Source organism: Danio rerio, chromosome 3 (assembly GCF_052040795.2).
Source record: "Danio rerio strain M-AB ecotype USA chromosome 3, GRCz13ab, whole genome shotgun sequence".
Classification (NCBI taxonomy): domain Eukaryota; kingdom Metazoa; phylum Chordata; class Actinopteri; order Cypriniformes; family Danionidae; genus Danio; species Danio rerio.
The window spans coordinates 15,054,146-15,074,408 of NC_141023.1; the positions used below are offsets into that span (position 1 = coordinate 15,054,146).

At 36.3% G+C, this 20,263-nt stretch overlaps 1 protein-coding gene and 1 long non-coding RNA gene across 6 annotated transcripts in view; one reads left to right on the forward strand and one right to left on the reverse strand.

The window, feature by feature from the left end:
• The window catches only part of mvp (major vault protein), a 238,613-nt gene that overhangs the window by 209,025 nt on the left and 9,325 nt on the right, over positions 1-20,263 (reverse strand). Inside the window, 13 exon segments of one of the 5 annotated variants that reach the window (NM_201325.3) lie at positions 1,273-1,763; positions 4,859-5,047; positions 7,627-7,753; positions 7,837-7,953; positions 9,315-9,526; positions 9,996-10,140; positions 10,245-10,442; positions 10,694-10,929; positions 12,325-12,519; positions 14,555-14,680; positions 15,247-15,483; positions 17,503-17,597; positions 17,822-17,953. In NM_201325.3, coding sequence (NP_958482.1) covers positions 1,638-1,763; positions 4,859-5,047; positions 7,627-7,753; positions 7,837-7,953; positions 9,315-9,526; positions 9,996-10,140; positions 10,245-10,442; positions 10,694-10,929; positions 12,325-12,519; positions 14,555-14,680; positions 15,247-15,483; positions 17,503-17,597; positions 17,822-17,953 — 2,135 coding nt within the window. In that variant the 3' untranslated portion in view covers positions 1,273-1,637. 5 annotated transcript variants of the gene reach the window in all.
• Positions 13,842-15,548, forward strand: LOC147845558 (uncharacterized). The gene is made up of 3 exons (XR_015480534.1): positions 13,842-13,939; positions 14,535-14,708; positions 14,778-15,548. It is a non-coding gene; the product is annotated as an uncharacterized LOC147845558 (long non-coding RNA).

Here is a 20,263-nt window from a genome sequence, read left to right on the forward strand (position 1 = left end):
GCGATCTCGATTCGACCCCCTAGACCAGAGGTGTCAAACTCAATTACTGGAGGGCCGAAGCCCAGCACAGTTTAGTTCCAACCCTGCTCCAACACACGTACCTGTAGGTTCAAACAAGCCTGAAGGACTCAATTAGTTTGATCAGGTGTGTTTAATTAGGGTTGGAACTAAACTGTGCAGAGCTGTGGCCCTTTTGAAACTGAGTTTGACACCTGTGTTTTAAGGGATCCATTATGCAACGCGTATTGATAAAAGGCAAATTCTGGCTTAAAGTTACTTTTATTCAACCAGCAAGTTGAATAAAATATGACACAGCCTGCTCCCGAAAGATATTACGACAATGTACAAATAGTATATATATATATATATATATATATATATATATATATATATATATATATATATATATATATATATATATATATATGTCCTGCACAGTTTAGCTCCAACTCTAATCAAAAACACCTGAACATGCCAATCAGTGTCTTCAAGATCACTAGAAATCTACAAGCAGGTGTGTTTGATTAGAGTTGGAGCTAAACTGTGCAGGACACCGGCCCTCCAGGACCGAGTTTGCCCACCCCTGATATAAGTTCATCTTGCTGAATCGCGGATCTTAATGATTCGAATCACAAAAGTGAGTCAAATGCTTCACCACATAGAGCATCTGGATAACAGCGCCGTTTTGTGGCCAAACACTGAAATACAGACAAAACTCGAGGGCTATTAGTGTTTCTACAAACAATTTCCGCAAACAGTACTACCAAGTCAAGTCACACTTGATGTATATTACCTTCAAAATCTTTCGTTAATCTCTTAAATGTTTAAGTATTTGTAAAAATGTATTAGTGTTATCTGAAGGACACATCAGTCTCCATTGTCCTCAGACAAGTCAAAATGTTTAACCATGTTGCCAATATAACAGTGTACTAGTCAGTATTTTGTTATGTAAATTGATTACAGTTCTAAAGACTATGTGAAATGACTATAGATGCTATTAGATTATGTTATTTTAGAGATATGTTAGATCACTGGCCAATCCAGTGATTTATAATCTATACGTTTCTCAATGTGCACACAGTTAATCAATTAAGGACATATTGACAAATGAATATAGTAAGTCTAATAGAAATGTGTAAAAATGTTACAGATTTTGACTGGTTTAACCATTCTGGATTCAACTATTCAACAGAGTACCAGTATAATATAATTTATAATAATGGAGGAAATCAAGGAAAATAGTGCAGAATCAGTTGCATGAACAATGTGAAATACTTGAGAAATGACTTCTATGATGGTTTATTTGATACCCAAGAAGGCATTATTAGACACGTAATATTGGTTTATTGCTATAAAAAGCAGCATAAAACACAAAGCTCTTTGGGTTCGACTGAATGCTTTAAAGGCACATTTAAACATGAAACATTTAACACAAGATATTGCTCATGAACGTGTGTTACTAAACAGAAACGTGATCACAGTGTTTGAATGTTAGTTCATGTTATACACTAATGTTGCACCTCCGTGGCTTTATAGCAATAGCTATTAGCAGTGAAAACCATAATAGCAGGACAGTTTTTATTATGCATATCATGTGGAATAAGGCCCCGTAACCTCCATCTCTCCTATCTTTTTATTTATTCATCTTTGTCTTTGCCTTGCAGAGAGCCCAATAGGCCATTGGCAGTGGTGAAGAGATTAATGGGAGAGGAGCCGTCTGTAATAAGAGTAGACTTCAGACCCAAAGACTGCAGGAGCTTCACCTGGAAGACAAAACGGTACATGTTTAGAGGCCATTTCTATGTGGTTATGTCATTGGCCCTTAAAAATTTCCTGCTTGTTGTCAAACTATTTCAAAACTGTAACAAGAGGCAATTTAATCATAACTTAATGTTTAAACACCTGCCATACTATTATTTATCAATATTTGGACTTTTTTTGGATTCTCTGAAACTCTGGAAATTAAAAAAGTAAAACAGGAAATGTGCATTGTTATTGTTTACATCCCCCAAAATGGTCTATAATTAACTTAACACGGCAAAAGCAGCACAGAAACCAAACCTGAAGTGGTGTAAAATAAATATATAAATATATATATTATATATATATATATATATATATATATATATATATATATATATATATATATATATATTTGAAATCACAAAAATAAATAAATTAAGAGTTTAGATGCAAAAACCTCTAAAAGCCATTTGTTATTTTCTGTAACTCCTGTGTGTTGGCTCAGTAATTTTACATTTATAGTGTCGGATAAGTTCCCTTCATTGCCTTTTAGGTGAAATAACTGAACAAACAGAGGAGGTTAAGAAAAATTCTCATTTTGAGAGACAAAAATGAGACAGCATTTAGAGGTTTTTACATCTGATCTCTTCAAATACAAATGCATTTACATTTATAGTAAAGCTGTAGGAACTATTGCTCCTAAAATAACAGTTGTAACAAAATCAAATGCTATTTAAAATGATATAACAAATATAAAGAATAAATAAAACATACCAATCAATAAATAAAATATACTGACCAAATTTGTAGCCTAAATAACTATTTCGTTTCCTAATTAAGGCTATTTCAGAAATAATTTGTACTTTTTTCACATTTGATAAATTCAACAACATTAAAATAAATAATATATAACAATAAATAAATAAAACACATTTTATAATGACTTGTACATTTGTAGCCTACAGTTAGTTAAAGGTTCAGGACACCTTGGAGATCTTTTTTTTTTTATATTAACAGATTTGTGTGTGTTGAGCATCAGTTAAGACAATGTTAGCACCTGTCAGCTTTAATTGTGGGGTAAACTGGATAATTTTGAGCTTTTGTAAGCTAATTTCAGCTTCCGGGTTTAAAATGATTTTTGGGGCGGGATCAAAATCGGCGATGTAGCGCAGTACTGCAAGTGCAATGATGACGCGTGGGTTTCTCATTATTTTTCATAGCGGAGTTTTCTTATCCTATGAGAAGAGCCGGCTGCTTAATTATTCATGAGACCTGCCAGAGTCAAGCCCGAGCTGTGAGACACGTCACGGACCCACGGCACGGGCACACAGTATTTGGCCGTTCATGAAGGCTCATATGCGTTTGTTTCCATGATCCACGGGGTTTGTTGCATGTTTTCCCCCGCAATCTTGTCAGGGCCAATCATACAGCAAAGCTGTGTGTGTGCTGCTAGCATTTTTGTCGGGAGAGCAGCACGAGAATTAGAGAATGGCGGACGCTGTCTTTTATCAGGAGTTCGTTCACATTCAGACACATCACTGTGCTGCTGTGTTTGCCTAAATCCTCCAGATTACCAGCAGGGTTAATGGTTAAAGTAGACAGGTCAGGAGACCTGCTGCACTGAGTCTGCTGGATACGGGGATTGAGGGAAAAGTCCTCATTTATAGCGTTTACATGAACACACTTATCTTTATAATGATATAAATTGTGGTTATGTGTATATGAAATTACGAATAACAAATGTAGCAGGGCATTAAATCACTGTTCATTTCTTTGCATTTTAACTTTGTAAACTATAAACTCTTGCGTCTCCTCAAGGTTTGTCTCATTTTGTGAGCTAGCTTCGTTCGCTCACGTTCTCCCCTGCTGGCCACGCCCACTCCTGCCCGATGCTCGCGGAGCTCCACGCCCATTAATCATGCATCTTTTGAAAAAATTCTGAAGTAGACTTTAACCGAAAGTGGGGGGTGTCATGGCCCTTTAAAAACATAGTTTAATTTTGCATAAAGACAAACACAATATTAATGCAATCTGCTGATCTAAATGTTATGCAGACGTTTCCAATGCAAGACATATGCATTTCAAACACAAGAGGATGCGTTTTTTATTTTCAAAAATTGTCTAACTTCTGCCTAATATGTAATTTAGTGCATTGCATTAATATTCTGGCTTCATCTGAGTGCAGAATTTAGCAAACTATACTCTACAAATTTAGTCAGTTTTGGTTGTTTGTTTATTATATAGTATTTGTCGTGTTGATGAATTTATCAAATCTGAAAAAAAAGTCTGTTTTAAAAATAATTTCTGAAGTAGCAATAATTAAGAAACGAAAAACAAATTACGAAGGAGTAAAACATTAAAGTAACAGTTTGCATAATGATTTAGAGCCTAATGTAATGTATTTAAATTCATTCTTGAGAGGCTATAGTGCATCTTCATCTGCTTGAATGTTGTACAACTAAAGTTTATCATTTTATGAGCTACAGTGTCTTAATATATAGTCGATTTGTCCTTTATATAGGCCTTTATATAACATTTTTAATGCATGTAGCCATGGTGTTTTTGTGTTGAACTGACTGGCGTCCTTTGGGTTGCCATGACAACAATGCTCCTTACAGTGCCGCTGTTTCGCTTTTTATTTACACTCAATCACAAACCATTGTATCGCCTTAGATACTAGGGACTAGGGGTGAGTGAGACGAGGCACATTTTAGGTCTGCTGAGATCTGCGTTCTGAATTAACACTGAATTCTGAGCAGACAGTGATCCGTATGAACACCATTTTTAATCTAATGATGATCATTTAACCCAGTGTTTCTCAACCACATTCCTGGAGGACCACCAGCTCTGCACATTGTCCTTACCCAAACACACCTGATTCAGATCATCAGCTCATTAGCAGAGACTGAAAGACCTGTAATGGGTGTGACAGACAAAGTAAACATCTAAAACATGCAGTGTTGGTGGTCCTCATGGAACGTGGTTGAGAAACACGGATTTAACCTATTGAAAAGCAGCAGAATCCATTTACACCCGTACCAAAATGCTTGTATGTCAACTTCTGTGATGTAAAGGCTCTATAGAAGGATATTCATTTGTGATCGCAGACACTCACCTGTAGTTCAGGCCCGGCTCTGGCCATTTCCTTCAGGGTTTCAGTGCCCAGGTTATCCATCAAATGCTTGAAGCGTTGACTCTCGATGTCTGCCAGCTTCTGCTGCTTCTCCACCTCCAGATGGTCTATCTGCTTCTTGTAGTTCAGCTCTTGTTCGCGTGCCTTACACAGACGCGCCAGCTCTGAGTCCTAACACACACACAGAGAAGAAAAGTCAAAATCTAACAACATAATAACATCAGGGTTCCCACAGGACATGCAATTTATGGAATGTCACAGAAGTTTAAGAAATTCATTCCAGACATTAAAGGGAATTGTTTTTGTCTTGCTCATAGAAAATCGGTGATTTTTGCTTGTTGCTTTAAATTGTAGTTTCTATTTATGAAAATGTCAATTATCTATACTGTATTTTTATATCATGCTGTTTTGACGACTATTTTTAGCTCCATTTTGGTTTGTTCATACTCATCAACTCGCAGCCACTTCAGCCATCAGACTATACCTGTAAACCAGGGGTGTCCAAACTTTTTGGGCCGAGGGCCAGATGCAAAAAAACAAACGTTGTCGCGGGCCAAATTTTACATACATCACACAGACACGCACATATATATATATATATATATATATATATATATATATATATATATATATAGTTGAAGTCAGAATTGTTAGCCCCCCTAAATTATTAGCCCCAGTTTATTTTTTCCCTAATTTCTGTTTAACGGAGAGAAGATTTTTTTTCCACACATTTCTAAACATATTAGTTTTAGTAACTCATTTCTAATAACTGATTTATTTTATCTTTGCCATAATGACAGTAAATAATATTTGACTAGATATTTTTAAGACACTTCTATACAGCTTAAAGTGACATTTAAAGGCTTAACTAGGTTAATCAAGTTAACTAGTCAAGTTAAGGTAATTAGGCAAGTTATTTTATAACAATGGTTTGTTCTGAAGACTTAAGGGGCTAATAATTTTGACCTTAAAATGGTTCATAAAAAAATTTAAACCGCTTTTTATTCTAGCCAAAATAAAACAAAAGTCTTTCTCCAAAAGAAAAAAATATTATCAGACATACTGTAAAAATGTCCTTGCTCTGTTAAACATCATTTGGGAAATATTTTAAAAAGAAGAAATAAATCAAAGAGGGGCTAATAATTCAGATTTCAACTGTGTGTAGATAGATAGATAGATAGACAGACAGACAGACAGACAGACAGACAGACAGACAGACAGACAGACAGACAGACAGACAGACAGACAGACAGACAGACAGACAGACAGACAGACAGACAGATAGATAGATAGATAGATAGATAGATAGATAGATAGATAGATAGATAGATAGATAGATAGATAGATAGATAGATAGATAGATAGATAGATAGATAGATAATAACAAGAACTGCTGCTTAATTGAATGCATGTAATAGCGACACCCGGTGGTTATTTATTGAATTACGTTCATTTTTGTATAGCGGGCCAGATTCTATTGATATTTATAAAAAGCCTCGCGGGCCGCCACAAAACTGATTGCGGGCCGCAGATGGCCCGCGGGCCGTAGTTTGGACACGCCTGCTGTAAACTAAGGCTAACATGTTACATTAGATTAGATTCAACTTTATTGTCATTACACAAGTACAAGGCAACAGAATGCAATTTAGGTCTAACCAGGAGTGCAATAGCAGCAAGTGCAGGAAACAGGAATAAGTTATAAAGTGCAGTTATAGAATAACTATGGTCATATTTACAGATGGATGTTCTATAAACATTATATAGAGGTGGTATTAACTGTGAACAAAGATTTATAATAGATGAATATATGTACAGGTTGCTATTATTAATCAGAAGTGTGCAGATAGATCAACATAATTACAAATGTATATGTACAGTGGGTATATACAGTTCAAGTGAATTAATCACTGCAATGTAGTGCAATGAATATGTGCAATTTTTAAGTTTTATAAATAACATATCAGATAAATAATATACATTTTGAAAGCGGTGTCTTCAAATTAACCACTCTTAGAAGACTGGGGGTTAAAGTCTGATGAGAAAAAAATACAGAAAAGCTAAATATAAAGTTTGTAAAACTACTATTGAGTTAAGCTATCCAATATGAGAGATTTATTCATCAATTTCTTTTTAGGTAAATGAGGTGAATGTACCCTTTTCACAAGAATGTTATGTTTAATGGTCATTAGTATCTTCAATCCTTTAAATTTTTAACTATTTAAACAAAAAAAAACATATAAACCTATGTGTATTTATATGTATTTATGTATGTATTATATCTTCTTTGCATCAAATTACAAGAAAATGAATTATCGCTTATGCGAGGCGTTTCTAATGCAGCATGTATAGGGAGGACGGTAAATTTGATGTTATTCTCTAGTCTTGCTGCCGTCTTACACAATTTTATTTTTCCTTTTCTGAAAGTTGATAACTCCATTGTGGAGTTTTTGTTTTATTATTTTAACAAATAGGATTGTAAAAAATAATTTGTTTTACTCTCCTCTTCACTGTGTCTAATTTTATCCAACTATGACACCTTCCGCTATACTGAGAAACCCGCAAATGTGAAAAGGGTCCATTTTCAAATTGTTGTTAGTCGCTATTTAACTCATGCAAAATGAAATTCAAACCCCAAAAAAACTGATTAATTAGATTTCAGCTTTTTAGTCAATGAAAGTCAGGGAACAGTCAATCTGATATTTAGATTAAAGTGGGAACCCTGTAATGTAAAAATATAAGAAATGACGTACAGCCTCGATTTTCTGAGCCTCTGCTTTGAGTTTGGCCTCTTCGACGGCTGCTTCTCCTTGAATACGAGCTGCTTCGGCTCTAGATTGTGCCTCTGCTTTTGCTGCTCCTGTACTCTCCACCGCAGCACTAGAATGAACACACACATCAATTATTATTGACCGTGGTTATGTTAAACGTTAGCATAGCATTGATCTTTGTGGTCAGCTTACCTCTGAGCCTCCAGCTCCAGCAGCTCCTTTCTTGCTTTCTCTGCCTCCGCCTGGTCTGTGATCTTCTGCCTCTCCAGGCGACCCCGAGCCTCCTGCTCCAGACGCTCTGCCTCGTGTCTGAAAGAAAGAAAATGAATGTAAAAACGGACAAAAACATATAACAGAAGCTTGAGTCTTCCTAAAAAAACAGGTTGTATGGGTTTTGGAAGATATCTTATTTGAAGTTTGTAACAAAATCCAAAAAAAAAGTGCACGATAAATGACAATATTGTCTCTCAAAAAGAAAAAGTTGTTTCTGAATGACCTTAGGGAGGTAATATATTTTCAAATTCTTTGCCTGCTATTGAGCTACACAAAGTTAACATATTTGTTTTTTTAAGCCAATTGTCCTTAATTTTATGTATATGTACAATGTATGAATGAACATATGAGTGAACTTGTATCTTTCTGTATTTGCTTATGCATACACACATATTAATAATATGGTGTAAAACAGATGCATAGCAATGGTGACAATTTGCTTTATTTTTCAAAACTTTTTGAAATTGTTGTTTAATTAATCAATAAAATAAATAATATATTAATAAATAATTTTTATTAATCAATAAAAAGATGTGAAAACAGTTATATTTGCATGATTCCCCCTGCCCAAACAATTCAAACACTCTGAAATGGGCATTTCGAAATAGGATAGATACATAAAGAGCAATCAAAAGTTGGCCAGCAGACTAATCCGAGCTGAGTTGGCTTATGGAATGGTTTTCAGAAGTGTTAACCTTAATCACTGAGGGGCATAACGACTTACTTTAAGCATAAATATTGTGCATTAATACTACATGTATAGTCTTGTGATGTACCGACATCCAAAACATCAGTGACAGACCATGTTTTCTGAGTCACAAAATGTCTCTTTTTTTAATCTTGGCATTGCATTTTGTCTGAATGCAAACAATTTTTAAAAATGCAAAGGAATTTTTTACCTTTACCTTGAGAATTGGTCAACAGAAGATACCCATCAGACTTTACCTCCTAAAATCACAAACTATTGTCGTGTTTCACCTCCTATTGGCAGTTGCACAGAATGTTTGAATTTCCCTTCACTTATTTACCATATTACCATGTATAAATATATTGTCTATATATTGCAAAGTATAGGTTTTTAGTGCTACTTAATGGTTGTTAAATAATTATGCATAGCCTCCCATTTTACAAAAATAGTATTTATAAAGAAAGTTCAGTGCAAAAATATAGGTAAATCAAAATTTTTTTTGACTAATCTAATCGTTTTATTAAACAAAAAAATACACATACATAAATCGTAAGTGAAAATCAACCACATCTAACTCGGGTACTCTGAAACAGTCTAGTTACAATTTCAGAACTCTGGTTGAACATAAAAATTTCACAAGCACACATAATTCCAACAGAACTACTCTGTATTGGAAACGAATGGTTGAGTTGAGGTGGTGTGTTTGTACCGTGCGGCAGCCTCCTGAGAGTTAGTGGTGATCTCAATGGCGAGCTGCACACTCTTCTGCAAGGCATCCCGGGTGCGCTGGTCCACAGGCTCCACAGATTGAATGTCCACACTGCTGATGACCAACCCGTTCTGACCGAAGCGCAGACTGGACCGCACCGCAAGCTTCTCATCGAAACCAAACACAGCTGAACAGATAATCCTGTTGGAGTTCTTTTGAGCAGACAAAGAGCGATAAGACAACTGGGCCTGATCGCATTCTCATCATCATCTGTTCATTCTTAAATACATCTCATTAAAATGTGACAATATCTACATTTGTGCTTTGTAGATGAACGAAGGTCTCAGGGATTTGAAACAACATGAAGGAGAGTAAATAATAACAGGATTTTCATTTTTGCTTGAAGTAATATATACTACTAATATACTACTTTTTAAATACACTAAAAACTACTTAATAAGTAAAAAAATAACAGTAAAAAAGCAATAATGTGAAATTATATTTATTATCAAATGATTACTTTAATGTTAGTATGTGTTTCTTGTACACTTTAAAGTAAGTCAATCCAAGAGCTCTTCCCATTGAACATTGTGTAAAACTTAACTGTCGTTGACCTTGGCACTAAACCTATAGGGAGGACAAGCAATCAAGGCAATAAATGCAGACAGGTGTGTCGCATACCTTGTGGAAGTCATCAAACTGCACGGAAGCAACTGCTCCTCTGATTCTGGAAGCGATGGCCTTGCATGCGTCGCCCACAAAGTCTGGCACTGAGAACAGAGCCGCAGCCTGGGCCGCATCCGCCGGCTGCTTCAGATCAAAGTGCCTGAAAGGACGCCAAGAAGGAGAGGTCAACGTGTAGTTTTGGTAATCTATTTTACCCTTTAAAACATTTCTAAAACACCTTTAGATCACGTTCACGTAACCTACCAGTTGTATGAGAGCTGCAGCTGCAGGCGGGCATGATCAGCCGTCTCAATGGTGATGATGTCAGTGCAGAAGTCTGGGCCGAGCAGCAGACAGATGGTTTTGATGACATTGGGACGTTTGGGTTTGTCTCCAGAAAGGGAGAGCACTGTAAACTGCTCGTCAGGACCCAGCATCACCATTTCAGGTCCAAACATCACCCTGACAATATTTAAAAATGTGATTTACAACATCAAAAAGCTGAGCTGCAGTTTTAGTTTTTGAACTAATAATATGCTTGTTATGTCTGACATCATGTTACAGGTCCAAACACTCTACCTAATGCCAAAAGTGAACACCAAATGGTACAAATGTAAATTACAAAATGACTGCCGGGGGTCGTCTTTCTTTAGTTTGTGTAATATATATACTGTAGGCATGCCTCATGGAGTCAGTAAGTAAGTTGTTAATACCTGGCTTTCTTCTCTCTGTAGTCGTACACCTGCACGGTGGCGTTGTGTGGGATACGATAAGACACCACTCTGGTTTTATCCCGCTCCGCCTGCCCAAAGCTCCTTCCTCGATCTGAGCGGTCAGCCAGCGGATCACGGGACTGCGCCAGAAGAGACTCTACATTGGCCGGAAGCTCTTTCTCCCACAATTCCTCATCCTGCGTCAGCATGTAGGTCTGGCCAATCACAGCACGCACCTGAGAAGCAGACGTAGAGTTAGCTGAGATGCAAAGCACATTTGTTCTGCTTTTGTTGTTTGTTTGGTTTTGTCCTTTAAGCTTTAGTTTATTTTGTTGTCTCAATATTTATTTTAATTGAATCAACCTCAACTTTTAGTTATTCTATAAGCGAACATTCACTGACATGGATAGAGTCATTCACATCAGATATAACATTTCTGCCTTTAGTTTTATCGTTACATGTTTCACATCCTATATGGGGTTTTTTCTACTATGAAACATAAAAGGTATACAATGTAAGTTCATAGGTACAAGGGGTATTTAAGCACCAAAATTTAAATAATTTATGTATTTGTATAAAAATTATTAATAACAACAACAATAATAATAATAATACCTTTATTAATAACTAGGCCCACACAAAATCTGTGCGCGCAAAATTCTGCAGATTTTAAGTCCATCATTAATTCTGTTTATTTACTTGTGTAAATGTGTGTAAATTTATATTTATTTAGTTTATAAATTAATTACAGTAATATTTTTGACTAATGTGAAAATGTTCATCTGATTTATGTACAATGCAGTTTGTAAAGTCTTTTAGTAGATATATATATGACAGACTTGCTTTGTTTACCAAATAAAGTGAATCTAATTGGATTTGCATTTTAAACATTAAATAAAAGTTAAAAAGATATAATTTTTTATTTCACATATTAAGGTTTTAGTTATGATACTCCCAAAATATTTTACTAGAAATACGCAGATTTTTACCAAAATTCTCAACGGAAAGAGCCAAAAATGTCTGCAGATTCCGTCTGGCCCTATTAATAACTAGTTAATAATAAAAATTAAAATAAATAATAATAATACTATTTATTAATATTAATATTTATTATTTTTACAACTACTATTTTTAATTTGTATACATGTTTACATTTAAAACACTTATTATTATTATTATTATTATTATTATTATTAATGTTATTATTATTATTATTAACATTTCTATAAATGTTTAGATATTTAAAATATTATTATTATCATAATAATAATTATTATTATTAATAATGAGACTACGACTACTACTATTATTAACATTTCTATAAATGTTTAGATATTTAAAATTGTATTATTATTATTATTATTATTATTATTATTATCATAATCATCATCATAATTATTAATAATAATACGACTACTACTATTATTATTATTATTAATAACATTTCTATAAACGTTTAGATATTTAAAATATTATTATTATTATTATTAATAATAATAATAATGATTTATACATCCAAACATTTATAGAAATGTTCATGATAATAATAAAAATATTATTAGAAGATTAAAAGCTGATGTAATTTTCATTATGAACTATACCTTTAAAATGAGACTAAATGAAAATCAAACCTTTCCGGTTTTGATGTCACGAACGTAAATGCCCTCGTTCTCATCCAGCGGGATGGCGGTTCTTGTAAGCAGCACTTCCACGGTGGCAGGTGGTACGTACTCGATTGGGCCGCGCAGCATCCATCGGTCACCTGGACGGCGCTGTACTCCCCTTTTCTTAGCCCGACTTTCCCGTTCCTCTTCTTCTGCCTCGTCCTGCTGATGCGGTGAGGGGAGCGGAGGAGCGGTGAAAGAAAGAAGCAGGGAGGAGTAACAATGGCAAACATTAGTGTAGGGTGGGGACGGACACTGCAGCACTACTGGCATACCATCACACTGTGTCTGGGTGTGTGTGTAAGAGCATAAAAATAAATTATGAAGGGAATGCAAAAGATAAAATCATAATCCAATAGAAATGCAGATGAAAATTAAGTATTCATAAAAGGAAGGGGGAAGAAGGGAATTAATTAATGAAAGGAGTGATTCCCTTTCACTCCATTGTTAAAAGAACACTCAACACTTTATTTTAAATGGGCTCATTTTACAACTCCCCTAGAGTTAAATACTCAAGTTTGACCATTTTAACTCCTTTTAGGTGATCTCCAGGTTTGGCAGGAGCACTTTTAGCTTAGCTTAGCATAAATCATTGAATCGGATTAGACCATTAGCATTTCACTCAAAAAAACAAACAACAAAAAAGTAACGTTTTAATAATTTTTATATATTTCAAGTTAGACTTTTCTGTAGTTACATCGTGTACTAAGACTGACAGAACATGAAAAGTTGCTACTTTCAAGGCTGATATGGCTATAGGAACTATATTGTCATTTATCGTAATAATCAAAGTACTTTGCTGCTGTTTCATGGCTTTAGCAGGCACTATATTATTACACGTCACTTTTAGGTAGCTAGCAAGCTGGGGACTATTTCTGGCGCCGTTTAATAACATTGTGCCAGCTGCAGCCATGGTATGGCAGCGAAGTACCTTGACTATTATGCCAGAATGTCAGTATAGTTCCTATAGCCATATCAGCCTAGAAAATAGCAACTTCTGTTTGCCCTAATACACAATGTAACTACAAAAGAGTCTCATCCTAGATACAAAATGTTAGAGAGTCAATATTTTTTTTCTATTATTTTTAAAAAGTTATGCTAATGGTCTAATCGGATTCAATGATCTATGCTAAGCTAATAGCCTAGTTCTGTGAGAACTGGCACTCGCATTTTAAGTGATCCAGAAAATTCTACCTGTGCACATTTTATAGTTATTTATTATCACTATATATATATATATATATATATATATATATATATATATATATATATATATATATATATATATATATATATATATATATATATATATATATATATATTATTATTATTTTTTTTTTTAGATTTATTTATTTTATGACAGTTCACAAACAAAAGTATACCTGTGCACAAATTTTATCATGACAGGGTGGATTATGAGTTTGAGAAGCACTCTAAACACAACCTGAAGAATGAGTGGCTGATAAATGTTTCTTGTGTTGTAGGCGTTTTCTTATCACGTAAACATGAAGACAAACATTTTGGGAATGCTCATGGGGTCATATCAACTATTCAGAATAAGGGTCAAAGGCTTGTGAAACAGGTAATATCTGTGCACACGCTTAGGTAAACACAATACACCCATTTTCTATTTGTCTACTATTGTTTCCCAAATCTGCAAATACTTGGTTGGTCTCCACCCTTGCATTTTCAACCTATACGTGTTGCGTTTTCGCCCCTTGTTTAAATAGTGTTTGAATGAATCACAGCTCTTTTTACTATGACAGGGAGCAGGTGTTCAGATGCCTACAACCTGCTCATGCAATGACTTTAAAGGCATAGTTCACCAAAAATGGAAATGTACTCACTATTTACTGACCCTAAATACCTTTTGAGTAAGCTTTTAATGTTTTTACTCTTAATAATTATTAGTTTTTATTTATTTATTAACACAAAAGAAGATATTTTGAAGAATGCTGAAAACCGGTAACCATTGACTTCCATAGTGGAAAAATCAAATACTATGGAAGGTAATGTTTTCAACATTTTTATAAATATTAACTTTTTTATTTTTATGCTAAGCAACAATAACTCTGATTTGGAACAAGTAAAGGGAGAGTAAATGATGACAGAATTGTCTTTTTTTTTGGGTGAACTATCCCTTTAAGTACTGGATAGATTGTGGGTAATTTTAATAGGAAGCAAACATGTCCTGTACCCCCTGAGTGTCAATGAAGGCCTCGACGGCGCGCAGCACAAGCCCTTCCTCCTCCGACAGCACATACACATCCTGAATGCCGTTCTCCAGATGCTCACCGGGCATGAGGAAGAATGAACGCTCACCCTATTAGATGAGGAGACACAGAGAAGAGGTTTTTATCAGTATATGCTATACCTGCAGCAATCACATACATTCATTCATTCATTTTCCTTTGGGATAGTATCTATTTCAGAGGTTGCCACAACAGAATGAACAGCCAACTATTCCAGCCGCCACACAGTACTGGGAATAATCACATTCAGATACATACATTCTGTTGGTATTTTAGGTAACACCTAACACTTTAGGTACACTTATTTAATGGTGTCCTTGTTACATATGTTCTATGCACTTACTATTTTGTACTTCTAAATTATGCATAATTATATGCAACAAACCCCAAATCTAACCCTAAATATATCCTGACCCGCACCAAATGCTTTACAGCATTCTTCAGAGTATCTTGTTTTGTGCTCAACAGAGGTAATTCAGAAGAAATGCATAAGCTTAGAACCAGTTGTGTATGAGTAAATGGTGAGAATGTTAATTTTTGGGTGAACCTTCGGCTTTAATTATATAGTAAACTACAAATTAGTACAAATGCAGTTCACATAACTAAGAACACTAAATTAATGTTGAACACATCTCACCTTCACCACTCTCTTTTGTCCGAGTTGTGGTTTGCCATCGGCCCCAACGGGGTCCATGATCACGCAGTACTGTCTGCTGTTCAGAGTGGTCACATCCACCACCCCGACCACCTCCTCTGCAACTGAGGGAATGTGAGCCTCTCTGTCGGCCACCGTCACAAGCCACTCTTCTCCTGTGCGCCGATCCCGACCACCAGCATCTCTGAACGGACGGATGGCTCGCACGTGAAGGGCTTTCTACAGGAGGACACAACAAGCAGGCAATGATGATGATCAAGATTGTGCTCTCTCCATTAGCAAAGGTCATTCTTACTTAATTAACTACATGCTATACATTAACCTTCCTGTTGGACTAATTAACCTTCAGTCTCTCAGTACTTGTCTACTTAAAGCGATAGTTCACACAAAAATGAAACTCACCCTCGAGTAGTTCCAAACTTTTATGAACTCGCCTTTTCTGTTGAACACATTATAAGATATTTTGATGAAAGCTGGAAACCTGTAACCATTTACTTATATAGTAAGAAGTCAATGGTTACAGGTTTTCAGCTTTCTTCATAATGTCTTATTTTGTGTTCAACAGAAGAAAAAAAAAGTCAGTCGGGTTTGAAACAAGTAGATGGTGAATTGTGACTGTTCATTATTGGGTGAACTGTCTCTTTAAGAAACCAATAAAGAAAAACATTATTATACGTCTAACATTGGCACCTTTGGAAAAGATGAGCTAAGAAGGGTGTAAAAATGTCTTCATTCGTTAATTCGCTCAAAACATTGGCATATATAAACAAACAATTGCAAACACAACAAAGTTTTGATATATACTTACCGGCCACTTTATTAGGTACACCTGTCCAACTGCTCATTAATGAAATTTTCTAATCAGCCAATCTCATGGCAGCAACTCAATGCATTTAGTCATGTAGACATGGTCAAGACGATCTGCTGCAGTTCAAACCGAGCATCAGAATGGGGAAGAAAGGTGATTTAAGTGAACGTGGCATGGTTGTTGGTGCCAAACAGGCTGGTCTGAGTATTTCAGAAACGGCTGATCTACTGGGATTTTCACGCACAACCATCTCTAGGGTTTATAGAGAATGCTGCAGTTTTCTGAGCGCAAATGCCTTGTTGATGCCAGAGGTCAGAGGAGACTGGCCAGACTGGTTCCAGCTGATAGAAATGCAACAAATAACTCGTTACAGCCTAGGTATATGCAGAAGAGCATCTCTGAATGCACAACACATCCCAACTTGAGGCGGATGGGCTACAGCAGCAGAAGACCACACCAGATGCCACTCCTGTCAGCTAAGAACAGAAAACGGAGGCTACAATTCACACTGGCTCACCAAAACTGGACAATAGAAGATTAGAAAAAAACGTTAGAAACGTTAGGGTCAGAATGTGGCATCAACAACTTGAAAGCATGGATCCATCCTGATTTGAATCAACGGTTCAGGCTGGTGGTGGTGTAATGGTGTGGGGGGTATTTTCTTGGCACACTTTGGGCCCATTAGTACCCATTGAGCATCGTGTCAAGGCCACAGCCTACCAGAGTATTGTTGCTGACCATGTCCATCCATTTATGACCACAGCCTACCCATCTTCTGATGGCTACTTCCAGCAGGATAACACACCATGTCATAAAGCGTGAATCTTCTCAGACTGGTTTCTTGAACATGACAATGAGTTCACTGTACTCAAATGGCCTCCACAGTCACCAGAACTCAATGCAATTGAGCACCTTTGAGATGTGGTGGAACGAGGGAGATTCGCATTACGGATGTGCAGCCGACATCTGCAGCAGCTGTGTGATGCTATCATGTCAGTGTGGACCAAAATATCTGAGGGATATTTCCAGTACCTTGTTGAATTTATGCCACAAAGGATTAAGGCAGTTCTGAAGGCAAAAGTGGGTCAAACCTGGTACCTGTACGGTGTACCTAATAAAGTGGCCAGCAACTTCCAGTTCATACAGAAGAAACTGCAGTCTGTAGGCATTATGAATCAACCTTTAAGAAGATGTGTGTCTGTCTGTTATGAGGATGGTTTGAATTGAAAGGCCCAAAAATCTCCAAGTACTAATTTTTTAAAGGGGTTTCAAGAAGAAACAGACTCTCATTAAAAAAGTAAAAACAACAAATAATAATTTTTCAACAGCCGCCTTTACTTTGATTTACTGAGTGTTTTATAATATTAATAGAGGGTACTGAAGGACAAGAAATAAGGGAGAAAACTGTGGAAAAGCATCAGGGGTTGTACCTTGTCTGTAAGGATGAAAGCGCTGACAATATCCACGACCTCTTCATGAGCTCCAGGCAGATACGCTCCAACCTTACTGACCTGCCATTCCTCACCTGAGACAAGCAGACCATTTCAGCCATCGTGAATTTGAATATGCATGCAAATTATGAACTGTCAGCCGTTTACCCACACAATGAACCCTTGTTTGGTCCAAAATGACTTTTTTATAAAATATATGTTTATATTATACATGTCTGTGTTCCACAGAATGTCATTCAGGTTTGGATGAACAAACTCTATATGTGTGTGCACTTGTCTGTTATTGTGTCTAACGCACCAGTAACTCTTTGCACTCCACTGCGGTCCAGGCCCTCTTTACGTGCGCGGAGGCGAATGGCCTGATTCTCTCTGATCACCGTGGCCTTTATGACTTCCAGTACGGTCACCTCCTTCCTGGGAATGTAGGTCCCTGCCGGATTTAAAACACAGGTCAGGTTAGACATACCATATCATCTTATTATCAGTATTGTATTAATGATGGATCCAATGCACTAATTGCATCTTTCTATTTCTCAGGGAAGCAAAACTGTTTTTGAGTATCTATTCGAGGAATGCTTCTTACAACAATATTTAACTCTTTTTGAGAGTGATAATAATACAAATTTTAATCACCAAATCAAGATATTAGAATGATTTATGATAAGTTATGTTTATTTATAGAGCATTTTTACAATGCACATAGATTAGACCCGTGTCCTGTCATTGTATCCTACACATCAGATTGATCTACCAACACTGTATTTGAATGGTTCTGAGGTTGGGGTCAGGGATTAGGTAGGTTAGAGCAATATTACAGCTTCAGTCCACACCACTCCACATTAAAATTGACACTGGTGGCAAAATCTGATGGGTAGCATATTGTGTCATCAAAATGTGCTACCTACTTTTTGAATAGGAGGTTGGACAATCTGACAAGGTAGACCACCGGATACTAACTTCAAAAAAAGCTATGTTATTTAACTTAAAAAGTGAGTAAACCCATTGAAACTTGGAACTGTTGAAAGAAGTTGAGTTTTACAGTTACGCACATACACTCACCGGCCACTTTATTAGGTACACCTTACTAGTACCGGGTTGGACCCAATTTTGCCTTAATCCTTGATGGCATAGATTCAACAAGGTAGTGGAAATATCCCTGAGAGATTTTGCTCCATATTGACATGATAGCATCATGCAAGTTGCTGCAGATTTGTCCGCTGCACATCCATGATGCGAATCTCCCATTCCACCACATTCCAAAGGTGCTCAATTGGATTGAGATCTGGTGATTGTGGAGGCCATGAGTACAGTGAACACATTGTCATGCTTAAGAAACCAGTCTGAGATGATAGGGGCTTTATGACATGGCACGTTATCCAGCAACAATAAGTAGGTATTCTGTGGCGTTGATGCTCAATTGGTAAAAATTGGTCCAAAGTGTGGCAAAAAAAACATCCCCCACACCATTACACCACCACCACCAGCCTGAACCGTTGATACATAGCAGAATGGATTCATGCTTTCATGTTGTTGATGTCAAATTCTGACCCTACCATGTCGCAGCAGAAATCGAGACTCATCAGACCAGGCAACATTTTTACAATCTTCTATTGTCCAATTTTGGTGAGCCTGTGTGAATTGTAGCCTCAGTTTCCTGTTTTTAGCTGACAGCAGTGTCACCCGGTGTGATCTTCTGCTGCTGTAGCCCATCTGCCTTAAGGTTGGACGTGTTGTGCGTTCAGACATGCTCAGTTGTAACAAGTGCTTATTTTGTGTTACTGTTGCCTTTTTATTAGCTGGAACCAGTCTGGCCATTCTCCTCTGACCTCTGGCATTAACAAGGCATTTGCGCCCACAAAACTGCCGCTCACTGGATATTTTCGCTTTTTCGGACCATCCTCTGTAAACCCTAGAAATGATTGTGTGTGAAAATCCCAGTAGAGCAGCAGTTTCTAAAATACTCAAACCAGCCCGTCTGACACCAACAACCATGCCACGCTCAAAATCACTTACATCACTTTCTTCCTCATTCTGATGCTCAGGTTGAACTGCAGCAGGTCGTCTTTACCATGTCTACATGCTTAAATGCATTGACTTGCTGCCATCTGATTGGCTGATTATAAATTTTTGTAAACAAGCAGATGGACAGGTGTACCTAATAAAGTGGCCGGTGAATGTAGTTAATTTACACAATAATTGTAAGAATTTTAAGAACAAGTTTACTTATAATTTTAACAGGTCAACTCACTTTTTTAAAAAGTATGGTCAACTACTTAATTTTAAAACAAAGGGTTTACTCAGGTTTTTTAGGTAAAGTCAACTAATTGCTTTTTTCAGTGTACTCATTTTGTGTTTTCATCGTTTCATAATTGAATAACTCCAATTATTTAATTTATATATTGTATTCCAAAATATACCTCATCTTTCTACATGTAAAAACTTTTTCTTTTCATCTTCCGTATTAGTCTATCAATCATAAATTGCTTAATTCTATCATGTAACGGCTATTTTTCTAGTTCCTGTTTAACACCATTAAATCCCGCAATATATTTTATTTCTCACTGCCCGTTCTGAATGACTTCCAAGCATAATAAAAAAAACTTCCTCTTTCATGTCCACCACACAAACAGACACACACAGGGGTTTTCATTGTACTGTTGCAATGTATCATGAGGTACAACTTTATGACATTTAATTTCCCCCTAATACTTCGTCATTTTAAACTGTTGTTTGCTTTGAG